Here is a 23,820-nt window from a genome sequence, read left to right on the forward strand (position 1 = left end):
CAGGATAAAACAACACGGCCATTCTGGGCAGGAAAGACAAAATCCGTCACCAGGGGAAGAGGCAGGAAAAACGAAATCGGCTCTGAAGAAATAAATAAGAAGCGCCAGGAGATTGCCTTTTCCTTTTGGGTCGGTTGCTAGTGTGGTTATTGATCTGTCCCACCCTGGAGAATAAACTGAGAGTACTGAAAAATAATGGCTGATATTAGAACACATTTATTCACCCTAAAAGAACTGGGTTAATTGGGTTACAGGATGGCTAGATGGATAGATATGTGAAGAGATAGATAGAATGTCTCTGCTATTTCTTCACAGCTATATAATGGAAAAGATCCATTTCTTTGTTGAGTTTCATATACAACATCATCTTCAGCTCCCCACCCCCCATCTCTTCCCAATCACACACACATTCCCTTTGCTAGAAATACAGCAAAGATATCAAATCACATCCAAGACCCTCAGAATTTATCTGCTGTTAAGTATCAGAGGTCATATCCTACCTGGCTCAAACACTTTTTAACACAAACACTAAGACACGACTTTGTGGCTGGGGAGTAATGTGATCCTGAATGCACAGTACCATGCACTTTTCTGGACAGTGATGGTCTGTGCCTAGAAATTCTTCCTTTTGTGTGTGAATATGTAATAGCAGCATAAATTCAAGTCTATATTTTGGAATATTTTGTGCTCGAGATCTTTTAATCTCTTAGGAAACTGTATGATACTGAGATACAGTTTCCCCTTAGCTGTACAGTCCTGTCAAAACCATTATGTTTATTTGGAGGAGTTACTTTTGGCTTGCTGTCTGTCCTCGTTTGCTCTATCAGGGTCAGGATCTGTTCCCAGGGTTCCGATGAATGCGTTAGCTGCCCTGCTTCCTAATGATACCATGTGAGCGTGTATTGCACTGTATCCCTGTGAGTCCATATAGGCCTGAAATGTTAGCATGCATTGGATATCCCTTGTACTGGGATATTCTAGGTTTATCTATTAGATCTACTTCCTCCCTGTGAATGCTCTGTAAATGGAGGTTTCCATTCAATGTTTTATATATTTTATATAAGGTTTAAATGTTTTATATATTGTATTCAGTTCAGGCCTAAAGTCCCTCTTTTAGAGTCAGCTAAAGGTCCAGAGGTAGTGCTCTGCCTTCTATGTCTTTGAGTGCACTTTCTGTTGTGGTTTGTAGGATGAGCTCCTCTTCAGTTGTGAAAGAAAGGTATCTGAATGTTGCTAAAATACCAGGAAATATTAACTGTGTCTCTTCCCTTCCAATTGTTGCAATGGCTGAGTGTGATATAAACTTCCATTCAGCAGTTCCAACCCCATTCCTCCTACAGTATTGTCATTCAAGGTCATTCATTCCTTTATTGCTGAGGGAACATAGACACAGGCAAAGTTTGATTATATAATTAGACTTTATTGCTATCTAACGCAGACTTGCAATGAGATGGAGTTAAATTTGTTTACCCGGTCTTCATAAACCCAGACTTCTGAGCACTTAGCCATGCAGCCTTGTTTTTTGCATGGACCTTGTAGCTTGTGCATACTACTCAGCTTCTTAAGAATAAAAAAAAAGTGTGGAATGTGGGAGCAAAACCTACATTCTGTTTCCAACACTCATCAACTGCTAAATGAGAATGAGCTTCCTTCTTGGTGCCAGCAGGAAAAATAGAAGTAGTTGGGGTGATGTTATGGTGGGGACAGGATTTAAACAAGGTGTTGAGTGTATGGAAGTGAGATAGGACTTGTAGGAAAAAGCAATTTCTTTCATCAGATAAAACCTGGGAAGAAAAGCACATCTCTTCAGGTCAAGTGCCCTGGCCCTTCTGCAGGTTAAACTTGAGATCTGACCCTTTGGATGCCACCAAAAGCAAAGCCCTTGCTGCACTGTGTCTGAGTGCAGTCAGGCTCTCTGTTGTTTCAGGGATGGTAAGAATGGAATAGCCCACAAGATTTTCTGACTTCCTGAGCCCTTCCACATCTCCATGCTGTGCTCTTCTTTGCTCACAATACAGCAGCCTTTCTGGCTTATCACTTGGGCACAGGATCACGTGGCTGGGAATCTGAGACTCCAGCATTATGTCATTCTGTGCCTCTGACATGTGTGTGAGACCCCCAGAAGGGGAAATGAGGCCAGGGGGAATGTGGGGTTGGCACCTACAACTGCCAGTGACTGCAGCCATCTTACTTTACAGTCAGGTGTGGCAGAGCACTCTCTTCCCCTAAAACATGCATTCCCAGTGGTCAAGAAGGAAATAATATGTTTATCTTTTCATTAACTAAGTCCTCCCAAATGCTGGTAGCATTAAGGCTTTTTGGATGGCAGGATTTATAATATCACTCAGGCAAGTACATCAAACTCAACATAGCGCCCTGATATTAAACCTAAGAAACATACCTGTCCCAAAGGAAGCCAACTTCAAAGTTGGAGTTATTTCAGCCCCGAAATGCAGGATTTGAAACCTGTCCATTGAGCTACCAAACCAGTGTGTGCTCCCTTGGGACATGGCAAGCACGTATTTGTAGGAAATGGAATTAACAGTCTCTCTGACAGGTTTTCTGCATGGAGCTTTTCAGCTGGTCAAGACCACACTTAATTAAATCGCTGTGCAAAGTGTCAGCCATAAAAATGGGGTAGAGGGGAGGGTTTTATCTCTCCAGCAAGAACGGATGATGCAGCCACCAGTCAATGGCAGTATTCAAATTATAGGTAAAATTAACCCCTTGTGGTAAACGAGGAAAGGGTTTAATAAATGAGACAGTCTCACATTGCTCAGGTAATTTCGAATTACAAGATTTGGCAATTGAAGCCTTGTATGAAAGATTATGGTTGAGGTTTTCTAAAGTAGGGAAAGGGCACAAGATTTTTCCTCAGTTTCAGTAGAATAAGACCTGGCCAGAGAGGGATCAAAGCTTAATTTAAACAAGAGAAAGAAAACCCAGTGAACTCATGCAGGACACAACACATACATTTGAATGGCAAAGCCAGACATTTCAAGGAGTGAGGTGGCAAAACAGGTGCTTGCAAGCATCAGATTGGACTGTACAACTTGAACTTTGTAACATGTGACCAGATGCCAGTCATGATGAGACTGGGAGAAAGTGACAGCAAGGGTTCTGTGTCTCCCTTGAATTTGGGCAGGGCAGCCAGCTGAGAGCAGCTGGAGCAGGGGAGCTGTGATGGAGGGACTGCAGTCCGAGTCTCCCTAGGAAGAGGCAGGTAACCTGTTGAAGCTTCCCACACACGACTTGAGAAGCCTTTGTAATCCTTATTCATAAGGACATTTCATGTCTGTCTTACAGAAGGACCAACAGGGAAAAATAATTAGGAAAAAACAGCTTTTATTTGATACTTTTATTTATATGCAAAACAGCTCACCATTCATGAGAGATATGAAAAACGCATCAGATAGAAACCAGATTTATCTATTTTCACTACAAAATATTGCATTATATAAAGCAACATAGACACACAAAAAAACCCTGAAAAAGACTAAAATCTTTGGATAGCAGATGTGTTTTTTTTTTCTTTTTCTCTTTTGTTCCCTAAAATGCGCTTCTTGTTTTAAGAGATTCACAGCAAAGAACATGAAACATTTTCAGGTTATAGAATTTTTTTGGTTGTCACAAAGGAAAGCAGTCCTGGATTTACTTTTCTTTCTTTTTCTTTTTCTTTTTTTTTTTTTAGGAAAAAATGTCCTTTCCTAAAAATATACCACACACATACACACCCACGCTCACTCCCACACACATGCATGTGTACACACACGCACATATACACCCACAAAGAAACTACTTCCCTTATAAACGATTTGCAAAGTACTTTTCAGACGCAACTATAGATCAGAATAACAACAAGTTTTTAAAAAAAACCTCTCCTAGTTAAGTGCTAGTGGTTGTTGATCCCACACAAGGAAAGAAAGAAAAAAGGTCAAGAACAAATGCCTTGATATATATAAAATATACTTATAAACAGGGAGGGAGGGGAGGTTTGTGGTACACAAGTGCAATATAATTGGAGGGGAAAAATAAATTATAAAGAAAATAAAATGAACACTGTATTGATCCCAACAAACACTCATAAAGTCAAACATAATATTCCACAGGAGAAAGTGTAAACACCCGACTATAGAAACCAATTGGCACGAAGTATCCAAAGTAAAATTGCCACCACTCTGAAAAATAAATAAATCTTGAAAAAAATAAATTGTCAACTCCTTCTACCATAAATAAAAAATAGTTATTTTTAACTGCACCCATGGGTCACACGTTTAAGGTCACAAGTAGATGTTTTTGGATATATATAAAGGGGCACTTGACAGCCTGAAGAGACAATCCTGTTTTACGCTTCTCTTCGAAAAGCGGGCTCTCGGCCGGGCGGGAGCCCTCCGGGGGGGAGCACAAGCAGCGGGGACCCCCGCCCGCCCCGGGGAAGGCGCTGCCCGCCGCGGCCGGACCCGGGGCGACGGGACTGGGGGTCCCGGGGCTCCGGGCGTCCGCCGGGCGCTACACGTCCAGCACGTGGTTGAGATAGGAGATGTAGCAGATGGCGAGGCGCAGGATCTCGATCTTGGAGAGCTTCTTGTCGGGGGGCAGGGTGGGCAGCAGCTTGCGCAGCTCGGCGAAGGCCAGGTTGAAGGCCTCCACGCGGATCCGCTCACGCGTGGCGTGGGCCGAGCGGTACTTGGCCGTGGCGCGGCGCCGCCGGCGCTTCTCCTCCCGGCTCAGCGGCGGCGGGTGCAGCCCGGGCCGGCCCCCGCCGCGGCTCTCCCCGCCGCCGCCGCCGCCGCCCCGGCCCTCGCCGCCGCCGCCCTCGGCGGGCTCCGGGTCGGAGACGCAGCAGCTGAGCGCCTGGGCGTCCGCGCCGCCCAGGGACTCCGGGTCGGAGGGCGCCGAGGAGGGGTGGTCGGAGTCGGCAGCTTGGTCCGGGCTAAGCATCATCTTGGAGGGGGCGGAGGAGCCTTCCCGAGACAGAGAAGCAGAGAGAGCGGGTCAGGGCCCCGGCCCCGGGATACAGGGGCAAGGCGGGGAGCAGGGACGCGGGCAGGGACACGAGGGACATGCCGGTTCCCGCGCCCTACCCCCGGCGCCGGTACCGCCCGACCGGGGCGGGGGGAGAGCCGGGTGGACGAGTTGCGGCTCCTTCAGGGAGTACTAATGAGAGCAATATCGGGGATAAACGATACCCCGTCATTTAACCATCCCTTCTCTAGCCTTTGACGGCAGCTTCAGTGGAATATCCTTCCTGCCGTTATTCCCTGCGCTTCCTTGGGTGTTGAAACAGGCCCAGAGAGCAATAGAAGATTTTATTTTTTTTCAAGCAAGCTAATATCCAGTGTTTCAATAATATGGTGATTCCCCGCCCCCCTTCCCGTCCAGGCCCCCAGTTTTAATATTGTCCTTTCTAGCCTGCCAGTTTCTGCTTAACTGTTTCTCTTTCGGAAATGCTCTATGGGATCCAGGCTACAGACGTGATACTTTTAAATACACAGCTCAAGGCTCCATAAATATAACAAGGCCAGTGGGGAGATTTATTTCCCCAATCCCTACGGGATCCGATGTATCTGCTAGGCTCTCCCCTCCGCTCTTTTCTCTGTGCTCCTTCTTTTTTTGTTTTTATTTCTTTCCTGCTGCTAATCGTGCAGATAGCAATTTGCTAGCGATCAAATGGGAATGTTTGGAGAGTTTCCGTTTTCAAAGCGTCGGATTCAAAAAGAAACAAAACCTCAAAGCAGAGGCCGAACTTTTCCATCCCTTTAAATTTTCCCTCCTCTCCCCTCCCTGCGCGAAAAGAGGGGGAGGCTAAATAAATAAATAAATAAATGCGGACGTGCCTTTCAAAAGAAAATTGAATCGTATCTTCTTGCGGCCTCACAGAGCACCATCTGTCATGTAGACAGCAATACAAATCCGAGCGCGTCCGTGGACATGCCGGCATGTAATAAAACAATACATCAGGCAACTAGTGAATAACCTTGGACACAAATGTATGTGTGTGTGTGCGTGCATGTGTGCAGCTGGGGTGTCGAGCGAGGTGGGGAGCGAGCCCGACGGAGGAGGGAACATCGCATCCTCCCTTCTCCCAAATTAAGATTGCAAAGTATTTCCACATAAAGTTTCCAGGGAAAGTCCCAGATGGGCCTCAGACCCGGTTGGGAAAAATAAACTATTATTATTGCTGTTGTTAACAATAATAATGATAACAACCACATGAGCAGGAGGAATTCTCCCCAGGCAGGGATAGAACCAAGCCTCTCCCCAACGGGGCGAGACGCGGGGCACGCGTGGCGGGGCAGAGGGGCTCCGCCGGGGGCCGAGGCTCAGCGCTCCCCGGGGTGCGCAGGGAGCCAGGACTGGGCAGTGGGAGAGAAGAGCTCTTCCTTCTCTGGGAAAGGGCCGTCTCTTGCCAGGGCCGTCGGAAACGCTTCCTCTTCGATTTTTAATAAGGAGCGTTAATCAGGCCCACAAGGCAGGGGTAGGGAAAAAAACCCATTAGCGCGCAAGTCAGGTATCAGTGATCTCGTGGGGCAAAAAGATACAGAGGAAGGGTTTAAAATCACCTTTCACCTGGCATCCAAGCGAGGGGGCTTATGCAAAAAGCACGTTAGAGAGGCAGGATTTGCAGGGCGATTGTACAAAAATGGGCAATTAAAGCGGTGGTTCCTGAAGAAAGTTGCTTAGAGGTTTCTCTACCGGTTTGTGTTGAATTTTTCGCTTTGATTTGGATTTATCTGTACGGTGGGGTTTGGCGAGCTGATCTGTAAAGAGGCTCTTTCCCCCCTCCCCCCTCTCTATTAAAAAATTGTTATTATTATTATTATTACTATTACAGTAAACCCATGCCCCCTGCTACCTGCAGAAGGGAAATATATTGTTAAGGATTGTTAAGGCTGCTTACCTCGGTGGAGTCGTTTGGATAGCCTCTCTCTCCAGGTCCCCTCGCCCCCTCGGCGATTCCTTTACAGTTCAAATGACCCTTCGGGAGCGGAGCATGGAAAAATTAAAAAAAATCAAAATCAAATAAAATTAATTACGAGCGAAAAAGTGTCCTGCTCGAATGGGGAAAGGCAGATCTCATCCCTCGCCGCGGCCTCCAGCGCTCCAGAGATGGGAGATGTTATACTGTCGTGTTTGTTTGCGGAGTATAAATAACAACTTAAGTTACTTACGATGCATCAGGGGAGAAAAAGCGTTTCCCCATCAAAGTCCTCCTCCGCCCGCTTGTCCGGGGCAGCGGCTTCAGCGCACCGGCGGCTTCGGCCGGTCGGTTTTAGAGGAGGAAAGTGCCCTCTCGCCCGCTTTTCTTCCTCCTCTTCCCCGACCGCGATAAATAACAAAAGGGATGCGGCGACAGCACCGGCACCGTCCGGGATTATTCCCTCTCTCCCGCCCCCTCAGCCTCTCCTTCCCTGCGGCAGCCCCGCCGCGCGGAGCCCGGCGCGGCGCTGCCGGCTTTGTTCCGCCGCGGCCCGGCGCACAGGCACGCCGCGGGTCGGGGTAACAATGCGTCGCTCCCTCCTTTCTTCTCTATGCTTTTTTTTTTTTTTTTTTTCTGGGGGGGGGGGGGGGGGGGTTGTAACGTGAGGTTTTGTTAATTCACCGGTCCGGCGGAGAGGGGCAGGAGCGGGGGAGACGCCGTCGGAAAATGAATGTTTGGTTTAGTTCTTCTTCTGGTCCTTCAAGAACTGGCGAAAGGAGAAAAAAAAGGATAAACGAAACCCCCATCCGTCCCTGAGCTTCCTAACTCCTCCTGCATCTTTCGAGTGAAAAATAAAGGAAAATATGCGAAGGCTGAAAAAGAAAAACAAAACGAAATAAACGAAAATCTCGGCGCGGGTTCGGAGCGGCTGTGAGAGATAACGGCGGTGCAGGACAAGGTACGCTCACATGCATAAAAAGAAAGTGCAGTTCCTCCTCCCACCCCTCCCGGAGTGGCAAAGAAGCCAAGGAGGGGTGCGGAAGGTGGCAGGGGCGAGACAGACAGACGGAGCAGAGATGCGTGTGGCTCCACTTCTGGTACCAAAGGGTTTCGCCTAGAGATGGTCGGAAGAGATAAAGGCTCGGAGAAAAGGGGGCGGCATTTTTTCCCTCTTAAATTGGTATTTAATGGGAAAGCCTATTGGACAGAAACCTGGACACGAGTCACTTAATTGGACTTGACATCTGTCACAGTGTGGGAGTTTTCACAGCCCAAATATTTTCAGCAGATCAGATTCTCGCTGAATCTGTGCCACAAATTATAACAGTCGAGAGCAGCCCATGATATAAACCCTAGCCTCTGGATATACAGTCTCTAGCCATGCTCGCTCCCACTGCCGTTGTCTCCCCCCGCCCAAATATTGGATACCCAGTGATCTAGAAAAACACCGCTGGCATTTCTCATGTAAGCTAATAAATAAGCTTTAAACATCAATTTGCATCATGTATACCAAGCTTGTGGAGAATCATCAGACTGGTTTCTTAGTTCTTTTATTTTGGCAGTCCCCCTGCCCTGTCTCCTACCCACCCCCAATCCCAGTGCATGGCAGGCATGGACCTGTCAGAGCCAGGGGAACAGAAAGGCTCCCTCATTCCCTGTCTCCTGCCCTCCCTGCTCCAGTGCACAGACAATGAGGCGAGGGAGTCAGCCATGAGTCTGTGGCTTTCCTGCTCTCAAGAGACTGGATGGAGCCAGTCCCCTTCGTGCCTGAGTCAGGGGATGCCTGTGACCAAAGTGACTCCTCTTGCTGTCACCCTGCTCCAGCCCCTGCCAGATGGCAGTGCCTTCTCTGCTCTGATCCCCATTACCCTCCCTGCAGATCCCATCAAATGGGTGCCATAGCCACTTTTCTGGGTGTAACCATGTTCTTCCATGGGGACTTTTCTATGCCAGGAGAATAGGCTCCCTTTGGAGCCCCCAAAAAGGGACAGCAGGAGGGGTGGGTGAGACAGAGCAGAACTGATTCTGCTGCTCACCAGCAGCTCAGTAGGTGGTTCCGGGTCCCATCAGTAGGAAGCATGGGGGAGAGGTGGCAGGAAGACATTTGCAGGATCCCTGAGGGTCATCCATATGCAACAGACTGGATGATCTCTGAAAGAGGAGAGGTTCTGCACTTGATGTGATTTACAGGACCTTAAGAAGAATGAGTAACATACCTGAGTAATTTTGGGTTTTGTCTATTTTTTTTTTTTTAATGGTGGATACTGTTGCACAGAATATAACGCTCCTGCATGACACCTGACCCACTAGGGAAAGAAATGCCTGAAACCGGATCCTAATGAGCACTTCTCCCAGGGAAAATTGGGGACTTATCTCTCTTCTCCTACCCATAATAAGTCTCCAAGGCAGCAGGAGGCTATCACTTGCTCTGACCCCACATACTGGCACTGGTTGCATGGATATCCAACATGATCTCTGCAGGGCTTCTGGAGATTCTTGGCTAAGCTATCCTTGCCTGCAGTGGACATGCCAGGAAGATTCAGATGCAAGTCACTGAGGCTGTGGCACATCCCCAGTCAGCCCACCTTACTGGTAACCTTCACAGGTGCTCTTTGGAGATCAGGATCTGAGCAGTTCAAGGTCACTGCTCCACATTCCAAGACCCAAGATCCCATTCCCAGACTTCAGTGAAAAAGCTGTGTAGGAGACCTTCTCCAGCTCTTTTCTGACTGTGGCTCAGTGCTGGGGGCTTTGGCTTGCAGTGCTCCCCAAGGTGTAAGTCTGAGGCCTCAGCCCACAGAAGCTGCAGGTGATGGAATAAGTAGCTGGCTAAGGCTGCCACAGATAACAGCCAGGAAGCTGCTAATTCATGCAAGCCACCCTGCTCTCTGCTACAGATGCTGTCATCATATGGCTTGCTTTTTAGTTTTAATTTTCAGGAAAAGACCACACAGTTGCTTCACAATGCTGTTCTGTTATGATGGACATTTTTGACACCTTGTAAAGCACCGGTTACTGCCCCTGGGATTCCATTACCCCACTGCTCCACTACCAGATGTGTTAAATCTAGAGGATTCCAGTTTGCCCTGGGCATGCCAGGCCTGGGGTGTCTTCCCAAACCTCTCTGCTGGGATACTGCAAATCTTCTCAGATCCACTGCAAGACACAGGGTGTAGTCTGTATCTATAGCCTTAAAAAGCCAGTCAGAAATGCTGGAGCTGACAGCCTGGCTCTTCTTTGACCAAATAAAGCCCCAAAGCCCAGAAGCAGGGCCAAACTCTCCCAGCAGAGAGCTCTCCTGTCTCTCACCACTCACACCTAGAGCAAGAGGCTGGTTTTGAGAGCTCAACGTGCTTGGGGCCAACTGGCCCAGGCATGGAAGTCACCAGATACAATCAGAAATTCAGGGACAAAAGTGCATTTGATGGAAACTAAAAGTTTCACTTTGACAAAGGAAGGATGACTATAGCTCTCCTTCAAGCTCTTTTTGTCTTTTCCCTAGGAAATAGCTCACAGCAAGTGGAGACCTGCATGTTGGCAATCAGTATGGTCCCAAAGGAAGCTGCATGGATGCAAAGCCACCTTATGGTTTATATCCCCAAATACACACAGAGCCAGTCACAAGTCTATGCTTGGCCTCTTCACTAAGCAAGCACCTCATTGGCATCAAGGCAAGCTAAGATTCCCACATGGTTTCAAGGATGCCCTCAATGGCTTGAACAGCATTGATTTGGCTTCCCCATAAAAGATGGAACTGCAGCCTACAAGCTGCACCTGCTGAAGAGAAAGTGAATAGGAAAAACAGTCTCACAACAAGGGTCTCCAGTCTGTACAATGGGCATCCAGGGGTATTGTATGGCTGTGGCCTTACTGCAGACTAAATCCAGAATAGTGAGCCTTGCAGTACAGGTGGACATGAATCTCCTGAAGGAGAATTCAGGATTTCATTTTGCCATGCTGGAGGTCTGTAAGGGAGTCATGAACATCTCTTCTTCTTTACCTGGCTTAAGATGTTGCCTGGCTGGAGGTACAGGAGAAGGGGAAGTGGTTTCCTGTAGACAGCACTGCAGCTCACGCTGCTCCTTCCCAGGAACCTCTTAAGTTTAATGGGAATGAGAGGTTTCCAGAGAAAGACTGAGTATGAACAAAGCCTTTGTTGGGGCCATCTCACTGAAAAGCAAGACGGGAATCATTCTATTTTGACTTCCAGGGCTTGCTGACAAGCCAATAAAATCTTATGAACTAGACTGCTCCCTAGGTAAGTCCTAACACAGAACTAATATTAGTTAAATCATTAATGATAGCAAATAAAAGTTGCCCGCTCCTGTGAGACTAACAGTAAAGGGTCACAGGCCACCAAACAATATCAAGTTATAGGTGGTACTGAATTTGTGACAGAGACTCACAACTCATGGTTTTTCAGGCTTCAGTGGAATCAGACTTTGGAAAGGAAAGATTCAGAAGAGAATTGTCTTCAGGATGTAGTACAAAGAGACAAGACTGAAAACAGTGCTGCCATGTGATGGTATTTTATGAAAAGAGGGCACTTTCTTGTGTGAACATCTCATAATCACATCAGACAATGATTTGAAGGTGATGTCATTTGTGAGAATAGTCTAGGTTAGTGCATAGCCTCTAAAAGGGTGAAGCACTAATACCCTGAAGTGGCCATATGTCCCAAGGAGATGTCCTTCTGGCCCGGAAAAGTAGAACAATGAAAGAATCCAACTGCTCTCTCCAGCGCTGGGCCAGATATTAGGTAATAATTTTTCACTTTCAGCTTGAGCAAATCTCTCAGGTCTGCCATGGGGAGACATCAAACATGAGAACCCAGGATGCTGCTTTTATGGTGTTGCTTGTCAGAGCAGAGCTGCGCTTCCATTACCTACATGTCCTCTGTCTGCCGAAAGGACAGCTTTCTAGGATGCTTGAGAACATCCATTCTCTTTTATAGCGTACGCCATTCACGTTGCTGGCATATGCTGCCCATTGAAATAAATGGAGCTTGTCACTCTTGGATGTGTTCCTTGGAAATAAATGGTCAAACAAATTAGAACACTGAGCCATGAAAATCCTTGTCCTTTTGAAAAATCTGTGCTGGATGTAGCTCATGGTTTCCTTAGACATTTGGGTGATATTTTATGTTTTTCCATTGGTCATGTTTACTTTCTTTGAGGCTGTTTTAATAACAGGTCAGGAGCTTTGAGGCTGCTGGCAAACAGCCTGCAACTGGGTAAGGATAGTGTCCCATGAACAGAGGTACTAGGGCCACCAGGTCTGGATGTGAGTTCACCCTGGCTGAGGTCTGCCAGTGTCTGTGGGACAGGCAGGACCTTCAGGTGCTCCATTGCAAACGTGAGTGTGACTTCCCTGGGAGTGGCTGCTATGTTTAAATCAGTAGTCGCCAGTTGAGATGTATGGCTTTTGGACAAAATCCTATTCTTTTTTGTCTGATTGCAGCCTTTGGGTTATGTCTCTTGGTCTCCACTTCCAGCCTTTTCCTTTGCTTGTTGGACTAGAGGAGACATGCCATTAAGATCCAGCTGCCACTGTAAAGAGCCAGGTGTGCTCATGAGGGTGGTCATGCCCCTTCACTGCCACATTGTCTTGACCTCTCCAAAGATCATCCTTGTGATATCAGTGAGTATTCACAGCTCTCCTGAGAGAAGGGTATTTTGAGAAATGGAAGATGATGAGGAGTTTTTAAAGGCAGAAGGGACAACTGTGAGCATCTCCCCGCAGGTTGAAGGCTACAGGACTTCGCTCTTTATTTCCTTCATGAGCCTTTTTCAGAAATAATACCCATTCATGGTTTAAACATTGATGGTGGTGGAAGATTCCCAGTGATGCCTGGAAAGTTACTCCACCAGCTGTTTCTCCCCACTGTTGAAAACACTGATATGAAAAATGAGTATGCACACACCTTCAGCATCCAGCTATGGGATTTTCTTATATCTTGGCCCCTGGATTAAGAGTTGTCTTTTATTATGTTATCAAGCTTCGGTGGGATTTTGTAAACAGGTACATGCATGTGTGCTGTACTGCTGATATGCCTGCGTGCACCAGTTATTAGCGTGGACTTTCTGGTCATGCACAGCATAGCTATAGTTACTGCTGCTGTTCAGGTCAAATGTCTGGGAATTTTGGACAAATGGGAAAAATTCCACCTGGGCAAACATTTCAGACAGAAAGAGAAGACATGCCTGAGTAAACCCAGACATTTGTTGGTCCTTCCTAGGTCAGTATTCATTAGTAGTGTCCATATCAATTCTGCAGCCTTTTTTTTTTTTGTTAAACCGAACAAGATTCAATGCCTTGTCATTATGCAGAAGAGACCAAGTATGTTCTATTTCTAAGGTGGTTCTGATAATGGGATATTTTTCATTCTTCCTGTCCATCTTCCTGGACCAGGAATGTGATGCTTAGCATGCCAAGCTGTGAATGTAGAACAAGAAATACTTACTGTGCTCTACAGTGTGTCTGTAAGACCCTAATGCAGCCTGGATGCTCCTGGAACAGGTTTATTAGGAAATCATATCACACTAAAGTTATGGAAAACACATGTAAAAACCTAAGAATGTCCACAGTGGCTTAGACCAAAGGTATCTTGTTTTCAGCATTGCCAAAAGGGAAACCTGTAAGAATAACATAAAACTACAGTGATACTGCCCTCAAATAGTGCCCTGATATCCAGTTAATTAAAGTTTAATGCACTGGATGAACTTTCCTTTTCTGAATTTGTCAATATGTGGTTTGAATTCATGTGACTTTTCAGCATCCATAGTTTCCCATGGAAAGGACTTCTCTGTGATCCATGTGATTTAGGTAAATGAATAAAGAGATGCTTGTAAACATGTTTGCAAATAAAGTAGCCAAGTTTGCTGAATTACTGTGGCTTCTACTGCTGATGAGCACATGAAGAGCAGCATTGAGTATGTGGGCAGTAGTGCCTTATGTTTTCAATGAATGAATTTGGTTGGAAGCACAAACAGTGGGTGGATTAAAGCCTGTGAAGAAAAAGAGGAGGAATATCCTGCAGTCTGGGTAAGAGGAAGGAAGCAAGACCAAGACCTGTTCCTTGAAACTGATCATCTTTAATTGACCTGGGCCAGGGTCTGAAAGTGAGACCAGTCATGCACAAGCACACACAATCATTATAAGGGTTGAAGCCACGGAAAGTGTCCATGTGGATCAAGCGCTAAAGGAGTTAACAAAACAAGCCAGAAACAGAGACGTGTTAACCTTTGCAATGAACTCGATAGCAATCCCCACACATAAATGACTAGTGAGGAATTTGTGAATTAAGTAGGACAAATAGGAGGAACTTGGTGATTTTTATACATGCCTGATGCACTAAATGGGAAGTGTGGGTTTATGTGGCTCCCAGACAGACGGCTGGCAGGCAGCAGTCAGTGAATTGAGGGGGAGGCAGACACCGTGTGCTTTGCCACTGAGGACCTTACCTGTGCACATGTGTGCAACTGCTGGCTGCCAGGGTGAGGAAAGAAAAAGTAGATGTCAAGCCTAGCTGGCAGCCAATGCATCTGTCTTCTGTCTTTCACTCACCCACAGTCGAGGTGGAACTTGGCTATTTTTAAATCTGATGTCTGTGTGTGTAGCCATGGGGAATGCTCTTTCCTATGAAAAGGAAAAAAAAATAGCAAAAGAAAAAAAATTAAGATTTTGCAGCCACCTGCATTCCATAAGCAGATGTTTCTCTCTCTATTGATGCCAAGCACCCCAGCCCACAGGCTTCCTTTCTTCACTTGGAAGCAGAACTTCTAAAACAAAAGCCAGTGATCATTACTGGACTGCTTAGGCCAGTTGACCAGGGAAGAAAAGCTGCCATGCTTTTCTTACCTTACATGCAGGGTAAGAATGGCCTCACAGGAGGTACAGGTATCCTGCCTAGTTCAGTGACTTTTCCCCAGCCATGGCCAGTATCAGCATCTCCTGGAATGAGCAGGAAGGCTTTCACCAGCATGTGGAGTGTTCAAGACCATTTTATTTCTACTTATATAGCTTAGGCCAGCTGTAACTGGCTTTATGCTGGCTTCTGTGGGTTGTATGGTCATTCCTGGTAAAGGAGGAAAATTGATTTATTCCAAGAAGTCATTCAGGCCTAACAAATTGTTTTTCCTATCAAAATGTTTCCAGGGAATACAATCAGGTGTCTGAAAAGCCATTCATTTCCCACAGAGGTGTACACCATATCCTAGGCTCCATCCCTGTGCAAGCTTAATGTCCTCCAACAGCTGCTTCTCCCTCAGCTTCCAGAGCTCTGGTTCTCTGGTCCTGAGCATGTGGAAGGTGGTGTTGGGTCTTCTGTGTCTTCAGTCATTTCCATCGACCACCTTTTCCATTTCATTGAGGCTATGTAGCACTGGTGTCCTGATTTTTGAGATTCTCTCTGAACTTAAACCAGCTAGGTCACTAACTGCTGGATGTTCCTCTCCTTCTATTCCCATAATTTTGAATGCTGTCTTTTGGTGTGGGCTCTAGAATTGCTTTTGCATCCTCTTCTTGGACATGTTTCCACGTATCTTTCTCAGTACGAAATTTGTCCATTGGACACTGTTATCCTTCCTACCTGGATGCCCTATTTTCCCTTTTGTTTTCTCATGCTGTTATTTATTATTGTTCACCATAAACTATTCTCAAAACTACCTAGCTGGGTGGTCCCTTGTTTGAAGGGGAGAAGTCTTAACAAGAAGACTGGTTGGTGAGGACTCAGTCCAAGCAAAGAACACAGCCTCCCTGAAGGATAAAATAACCTTTGTTATCTTTTCAGGATTTCCTCATGAACTCAGACTATTTCTATTTGTATGTATGACTATGCTTGCTGCTTATAGGAGCTCTACTGAAACATCCTAGGGCAGTAACTCGTTATATATATGTATACATACAAATTCAGGTATGCACTTTTGTAAGGCAGCTTCTTTAGATTCTTCTCAGGTTCCAGATTTTCTGCTTGTCTTCTCAAGAAAAGTCCACTTTAGGGCTTCAATTAAAGCTAAAATAAATAAAGCAAAGCAATTGCATGTCTAGGAAATTTCATGTTTTAATTCACATTCTAATTTACTCCTTCTTCTGTGGCCTGTGTGTTCATGCCTTCAGGGTTATTATGAGACATATCTGGTTAGGGAGTCTGGATTTTTTTCTGGAGTCATGATTATGTAAAATTACAGCATCCCCTTAGAAAAGTGCTTCTAGCCCTCATGGTGCTGAGATGAATTTGAAACTGTGCCTGGAGAGTGTTAGACACAGAGAAGTATGAATGTGTATGAAGAGTACTGAGGTCAAAATTCTATGAGATATGAACTATCTTGAATCATTTTGATGGGGCACAATTTCATCGTTCACAGTTACTGACAAGGTTTTTAATAAGACTAGAGTTGTAGTAGGATGCTGTAAAGCACTTGAAAGCCCATATGGCTTAGCAAGTGTATGAATTTCTAGGAGGTGAAGAGTGCCTGATGTTGAAGGCTGTGGGTTGGAGGATGTTTCCATTTCTGCATGTTGTAGTTAAATGTTCAGCTCTGTGTAGCTCCACTTCAGCAGTCTTTCTTATCCCTGCCACAGCTATGCCCGTTGCCCCAAGAAACTCTCACTGAATGACTGGAATGGGACTTTTTGCCAGGATGTGTAGTGACAGGACAAGGGGCTGCAAAATGAAAGAGGGTAAGTCTAGATTAGATATTAGGAAGCAATTATTTACTCTGAGAGTGGTGAGGCACTGGCATAGGTTGCCTAGAGATGTTGTGGATGCCTGTAAATGTTCAGGGTCAGGCTGGATGGGGCTTTGAGCAGCCTGGTCCAGTGGAAGGTGTTCCTGTCCCTTGTGGGGGCATTGGAACTAGGAGATCTTTAAGGTCCATTTGAACCCAAACCATTCTATGATTCTATGAGCCAGTTCAAACCTTTCTTCACCAAGACTCAGATGTCAGGAGCTTTTATACAGAAGAACACTCCCCTGCCTACCTCCATAAAGTGGCTTAGGATAGAGCAGTAACTAATGGTGCACTGCTATACCAAATAAGCTCACACTCTCAGGTCTGCTGATGCTGTTATTCTCTGATCCCAGTGTTTGGAGAACATTCCCAAGGGAATTATTCCACAGACTGGTGGTAGTTATAGTCTCCATAGGGTCATTTAAAAGCATGGCATCTCTGAGTCCTTGGTTCCAGAAAAAATGAAACCTCTGAGCTGGTTTTAGTGTGTAAACAACCTTGCTTGCTATTGACCATAGTTTGCTTGTATTCAGGGTCCAGGTTTAAAGAAATAAAGTTAAACTTTTGGCTGTCTTGAAGTCCTTTTCTGGTTTTCTCAGGTAAGGTCTCTCCAATTCACTTTCTCCAAGTCTCTTAAAATGAGGACTTAGTTGTAAGTTGTCCCGCTATGTGTAGTGAGTATGAACTTCCTGACAACTGCTGCTCTGAAGTATTGAGCAGAAGATGATGCAGTTTGATTCACCACTCAGGGTTGACAGATGAACTGGCCACACTTTTTGTGGCAGTTTAGGCTACTTTCATATCCAGCTGTCTGCCTCCTCCACTAGCCACAAATTATTGCCCCTGTGACAGAAAGTCTCCAGTTCATCATCTAGTGTCAGTGCTTTTAAGCTAATGCACCAAACTTCACCATGGCAGAGCCACAGGAGGATGCACATTCCCATCTGCTAATTCTGCAAAGAGAGTAATGGGAGGAGGGTCTCCAGGAAGTTCTTAAACTGCTACTGTGGGTCTCATCAAAGCTCATCTGTCGGAGCACTAGAGTGAATCAAGTTACTGGTAATTGAGATCGGTATCACTGCTCTGTGCCTGAGCAGACTGCAGCTTGCAGGGTATGGAGGCTCCAGCCCAGCCCTGGGTCCTTGGAGCCTTAGGTCCTAAAAGGAAAAGTCTTTGCTTTTTTTGATGGATTCAAGATTTCATGATCATATCCATATTTTATATGCTATAGCTGGAAAATGAGTATGCTGTTCATTCAGAGCTTGTCATCTCAAGGAAAATTACAAGAAGGGTCACAGAAGGAAGCGAATTATGGACTGCAGCTAATAAATAGCCATTTACTAGGGCTGCAAAGACTCAGGAGATGGAGGGTCTTCCAAGGCTGCAGTTTCATAAGCAAAATTAACATTGCTACATGGAGCTTGACATGTACATTTTAATGTAAATCCCTCAAGAGAAAAGAGATCTCCCTTTTTGTGAAATGGGGGAGCATGGGCAGGTAGCTGGGAAGGAGAGAAAGATTAAAGGCTACAGGTTGAGTTAGGCAAGGCTTGGTTTTGTCCCTGCTCAGAAAGTTTGGAGGAAGACTACTTTAAGGAATGTAGCCTGGCTCTGGAAGCATGCCTTCCCAAAAAGCTGGCTCACAGTCCATTTGCAGGAAAGCAGGAGGTGGGCCTGCACCCACTGTAAGCATCAAGCAGGGCACCAGTGTGGCAGGTGGCTCCAGTCCCTCTTAGGGCTGCTCGGGCATTTCCCTGTGACATATCCCTATAAAACCCAGAGGCATCCCAGAGCCTCAGCAGACTGAGACTTTGCCATGGTGCAGACATTGGTGCTGGGCTCCCCCTCACCAGCTGGACTACTCTTCCAGCAGCCAGGAAAAGCAATCATTGGCAAAGGTAATGAGATGGAGTCAGGCACACTATGTAAATACTGTTTGGGCTACATTCATAATCCCACACCATGAGCCACATTTCCATGAGAGAGGCAGTCTGGCCCCCTTGGATAATTTTAATCATTTCTGACATGAAGACGACTTCTCCTATTTCATGACTTATTTCCCCAGTATCATTTAAATGTATTAAAACACTGTTAGTGTAGAAAGTAGGCATCATGTTAGCATAATATCTAATCAGAACTAGTCTGCCTGTCCCCGCAGGGTTTATTTATTTATTTATTTAGTGTCTGTTTGTGCTGTTTTCTTGTTAGATTGGAAAGCCCTTCCTTGACATACTCATTTGTTCTTCTGTGTAATAGAATAGGATCCTTCAGAGCTGCTGACATCTGCTTTATTTTTGAGATCTGCAACTCTCAGCCCACAAAGCAACAATGATAATAATAATAGCGATAATAACAATCCTAGTGCTAGGAAGCCTGAAAAGTGAAGTTAAGCATGAAGAGGAGAAGACAAAAAATGGATGAGGAAAAGAATGGTGTGGCAAAGAATGTTTCGATCACTGGGAGTGTATTTTTATCGGTCCTGATTCTCCACTGATTTACTCATGCTTTATGATTGCACTGCCCTGTGGACTGCAATTAATTTCTTTGTGACTTGCAATATTGCAAGGGAGAGGGGATCAGGCACCGTGGTGTGTGTGATCAGGACACTTGTTCATGGGTATATTCAGCTCTGCTCTCACTCAAGTACATTGCTTTGATTTCTCAATGGCATTGCAGTATTGATTTTGAAGGGAATTAGTTTCTTCAGAGCTCCTGAAGATCTGGCCACTGTGATTTCTCAGGGACTTATTCAGCCTCCTCCCCCACAACTTTATCCTCACATGTCACAGCTGAAATAATTGGCATTGCACTATATCAAACTGGCAGGATGCAGTCCTGAAGGCTGGGGGGAATCAAATCCAGAGCAAGCCTTGACAAAAAAGCTACATGAGAAAGAGAGTTGTTGGGCACTGTCCGAAATAGTGCCTGACTGCCCACTCCAGGTCATCTTGTCTGAATCCTGCTCTGTACAAGGCTTTCTACTAAGGAGAGAAGGCTGTATTGCAAGGAGGTAAATGGTAAGAAAAAGTACGAAAAGGAAAGAAAGAAGAAAGGAGTAGGAAAAGAGGAAGGATAAATTACTTTAAAAAAAGGGAAAAAATGAAAAAAGAAAAAATATTCTTAGCAGTAAGATCAGGTCATGTTAAGCTTTGAGCATCCTTGAGGGTGGTGAACTTATTTGAGTGTGTTAATCTAAGTGGTTGCCACACCGTCCCCTAATATAAATTATTCACAGTTAGGAATTCTGCATGATTCTTGACTTGAGATGGAAACAAAACTTAGGATTTGTGGTATTGAAAAGTTAGGTTCTAAAGACAAGTTTCAAGGCTGATCTCAATAGATGTGGCCAGTCAATAGGCAGACAAACCTCTTGCTTGAAATTGGTGAATTTACCTCATCCTGAGCAGCTGAGAGTGAGTGGCTCCCTTGATCTTTAGCCTAAGGCCTTCTGTAGTAAAAACAGGGTAGCTGAGCAAGTACAGAGACTTAAAGAAGTCTAAATAGCTTCATTAGCAAAGGCACAAAACCACCCAGGCCCAGAAGAAAAACTCAGGCTCAAACATTTGCTGCCCTCCACCTTTCAGAACGACAGTCTGGGCTGAAGACTCTCACTAATAATGGTTTTACCAAGTTCCACTTCTTCTGGCCCAGAGCTGGATTGTCCTCAGAGCCCCCAGTGCACACTGTTACCAGCACTGGTGGCATTATTTTTTACACCAGATATAGGTGTGACATCTTGCAAATATTGGTAGGGTCACCCTTCTGCAGAGTTCCTTATGAATATTACATACAGGCATAGGGTAAAACAAAATAGGAAATGGGCTTATAAAACTAGAGATGAAAAATATTTATGAGGTCCTGTCTGCTCCCTTTTTCTCCTGAGATGAGGTCATGTTAAGCTTTGAGCATCCTTGAGGGTGGTGAACTTATTTGAGTGTGTTAATCTAAGTGGTTGCCACACCGTCCCCTAATATAAATTATTCACAGTTAGGAATTCTGCATGATTCTTGACTTGAGATGGAAACAAAACTTAGGATTTGTGGTATTGAAAAATTAGGTTCTAAAGACAAGTTTCAAGGCTGATCTCAATAGCTGTGGCCAGTCAATAGGCAGACAAACCTCTTGCTTGAAATTGGTGAATTTACCTCATCCTGAGCAGCTGAGAGTGAGTGGCTCCCTTGATCTTTAGCCTAAGGCCTTCTGTAGTAAAAACAGGGTGGCTGAGCAAGTACAGAGACTTAAAGAAGTCTAAATAGCTTCATTAGCAAAGGCACAAAACCACCCAGGCCCAGAAGAAAAACTCAGGCTCAAACATTTGCTGCCCTCCACCTTTCAGAACGACAGTCTGGGCTGAAGACTCTCACTAATAATGGTTTTACCAAGTTCCACTTCTTCTGGCCCAGAGCTGGATTGTCCTCAGAGCCCCCAGTGCACACTGTTACCAGCACTGGTGGCATTATTTTTTACACCAGATATAGGTGTGACATCTTGCAAATATTGGTAGGGTCACCCTTCTGCAGAGTTCCTTATGAATATTACATACAGGCATAGGGTAAAACAAAATAGGAAATGGGCTTATAAAACTAGAGATGAAAAATATTTATGAGGTCCTGTCTGCTCCCTTTTTCTCCTGTCACATGCTTATAAAGGATCATACCTCTCTTACTGTTTTGCCTGGTTTTAAATACTCTACCCACAAGATTTCTCTGTCCCATGGAAGGCTTTTCCTTCTACCTGCAGCTCTCATATGTTCAAAAGGTGCTTCAGGAGACCTTCTCCAGCTCTTCACTCTGTGTCAGACCCACAGAGGATATGCATGTTCTACAGCTTGTCTGATTTGCCACTATTTGAGCTACATCAAGACATGCAGGCATAGGGCAAAACAAAATAGGAAATGGGCTTATGAAACCCATAATGGAAAGATGGAAAATATTTATGAGGTCCTGTCTGCTCCCTTTTTCTACTGTCATATGCTTATAAAGGATCATACTTCTCATACTGTTTTGCCTGGTTTTACATACTCTAGCCACAGGATTTCTCTGTCCCATGGAAGGCTTTTCCTTCTACCTGCAGCTCTCATATGTTCAAAAGGTGCTTCAGGAGACCTTCTCCAGCTCTTCACTCTGTGTCAGACCCACAGAGGATATGCATGTTCTACAGCTTGTCTGATTTGCCACTATTTGAGCTACATCAATTTGTGGTATCCCTCAGACACTTAGAAGCATTTTAATACCATTCCATTCCATTCCATTCCATTCCATTCCATTCCATTAGGGTAAAACAAAATAGGAAATGGGCTTATAAAACTAGAGATGAAAAATATTTATGAGGTCCTGTCTGCTCCCTTTTTCTACTGTCATATGCTTATAAAGGATCATACTTCTCATACTGTTTTGCCTGGTTTTACATACTCTAGCCACAGGATTTCTCTGTCCCATGGAAGGCTTTTCCTTCTACCTGCAGCTCTCATATGTTCAAAAGGTGCTTCAGGAGACCTTCTCCAGCTCTTCACTCTGTGTCAGACCCACAGAGGATATGCATGTTCTACAGCTTGTCTGATTTGCCACTATTTGAGCTACATCAATTTGTGGCATCCCTCAGACACTCAGAATATTAATACCATTAATATAATACCATTCCATTCCATTCCATTCCATTCCATTCCATTCCATTCCATGTGACCATTTTCTTTCAGAAAGCACTAGCAGGAGTGCTTTTCCCAGGAAGCTAATGGACTCTTACACTTCTCATGAGTGACACTGTGCCACCAAGCTGTATGGGCCAGCAGAGTCCTTCACTGGCATCGGACTGTGCTCACCACTCTTTCACACATCGTGATTCAGGCCTGTGGGAGTGGCCACAGGCTCTCTGGCAGCCTCTGTCTTTACAGGTCCAGATCACATTTTCCTTCTGCTGTGTCCTGTGTGCCTTCTTGTTTTGCTCTTTAATGCAGTCCCACAATACTTTTCTTGCTCTTGTGAATAATCACTGTCTCTGCTCTCCACTGGTTGCTGCCAAGAGCTGCTTGTCCCATACTCTTTCCTCAAAATAAAACTGTTCTTCCCAAATTCAGGGTTATTTCTATTGTTCTTCAGTTTCTCCTTGTAGTTTGTTCTTGTGTTTCTGGAAATCAGGCATATACAATTAGTTCACTAGGCAAAAAGGCCATTTTGGAGATATTTAAATTGTATCTTGTACTCCTTAGTGGCGCAATGCTTTTGAGTTTGAGAGCCAGGGGATGAAGTAATAATATTTTCTTGCCCTGTTGGTTAAATAAGACTTAGAAAATCTCTGAGAAATTTGAATATGCCAGTGGTTCTTGGCATAGGAGAGGCTGGAGTAGGCCACAGTCTCTTGAGGCAGGTGGGCTAAGTGTGCACACAGAAAATGAGCTGCAAGATCAGGATGCAAATTTAGGGCAAAACATTGAGCTCAGCTGAAATGGAAAAAAAAAAAAAAGAAGAAAAAAGAAATAAAAGTGGAAGGTGTACTACCTCCACTGAAGGGAGGAGAAGCCTTATGGCTTACAGGCTGGCTCATAGGAGTCTTGGAAATGAGGGCAGGTGATAACGGGCTGTAGGAAAGTACTTTCTTGTGAGAGAAATCTGCTACCTCTCCCAGTTTAACCAAATGGGAAAATATTATCTAAAGAGCAAGAACAGAGAGCTCTGTTTGATGAGGGCCATAACGGGTGTCATTTCAAGAACAATCCTCACAAGCACTGTTAATTACCTATCCAAGCACAGTGGCTCATATTTTTATACCTGAGTGAATAAAATTAATCTCAGATCTTAACATCTAAATAAAAGTGTCATTTATCTCCCACGGCAGCTAAGGCTAGAGAATTTATGGATGTACAGGAGCTCTGAAAATAAGGCCCTATTTGTTTCAGTGTGTCTTCATTTTTGGGAACTTAACTATAGTCACCCAAACCAAGATGTTCTGTGCTCTGTTCCTATGGATATGATCATGTAATCCACAGCAATTTAGCCAAAACAGAGAAATCAACTACTCAGAATTTCTCTCAGACACCAGACATGCCAGTTTTCTTGTACTCCTGTGTCACCTCATTATGGGATATTGATTTCCACTACCGTGTATTTCAGAAAATTCCCTGGGTAATGCTCTGGTGATTTGCTCCAAACAGAGCACCTCAGTAATATTTTG

The 23,820-nt window shown here is 45.0% G+C and overlaps 1 protein-coding gene across 1 annotated transcript; it reads right to left on the reverse strand.

The window, feature by feature from the left end:
- Nucleotides 1-3,888: 3,888 nt before the first annotated feature.
- On the reverse strand, nucleotides 3,889-7,155 carry NHLH2 (nescient helix-loop-helix 2). The gene is made up of 2 exons (XM_041464041.1): nucleotides 6,902-7,155; nucleotides 3,889-4,964 (listed from the first exon to the last, which is right to left on the reverse strand). The coding sequence occupies exon 2, from the start codon at nucleotides 4,942-4,944 to the stop codon at nucleotides 4,510-4,512; it is 435 nt and encodes a 144-aa protein (XP_041319975.1). The 5' UTR covers nucleotides 4,945-4,964; nucleotides 6,902-7,155; the 3' UTR covers nucleotides 3,889-4,509.
- Between the last annotated feature and the right edge of the window lie 16,665 nt (nucleotides 7,156-23,820).

The sequence above is a fragment of the Pyrgilauda ruficollis genome, unplaced genomic scaffold (genome assembly GCF_017590135.1).
Source record: "Pyrgilauda ruficollis isolate IOZ18807 unplaced genomic scaffold, ASM1759013v1 scaffold17, whole genome shotgun sequence".
NCBI lineage: Eukaryota > Metazoa > Chordata > Aves > Passeriformes > Passeridae > Pyrgilauda > Pyrgilauda ruficollis.

What these genes read in the sequence shown, in the direction of transcription:
- NHLH2 (XM_041464041.1), bottom strand. Translation starts at nt 4,944, where the DNA reads ATGATGCTTAGCCCGGACCAAGCTGCCGACTCCGACCACCCCTCCTCG.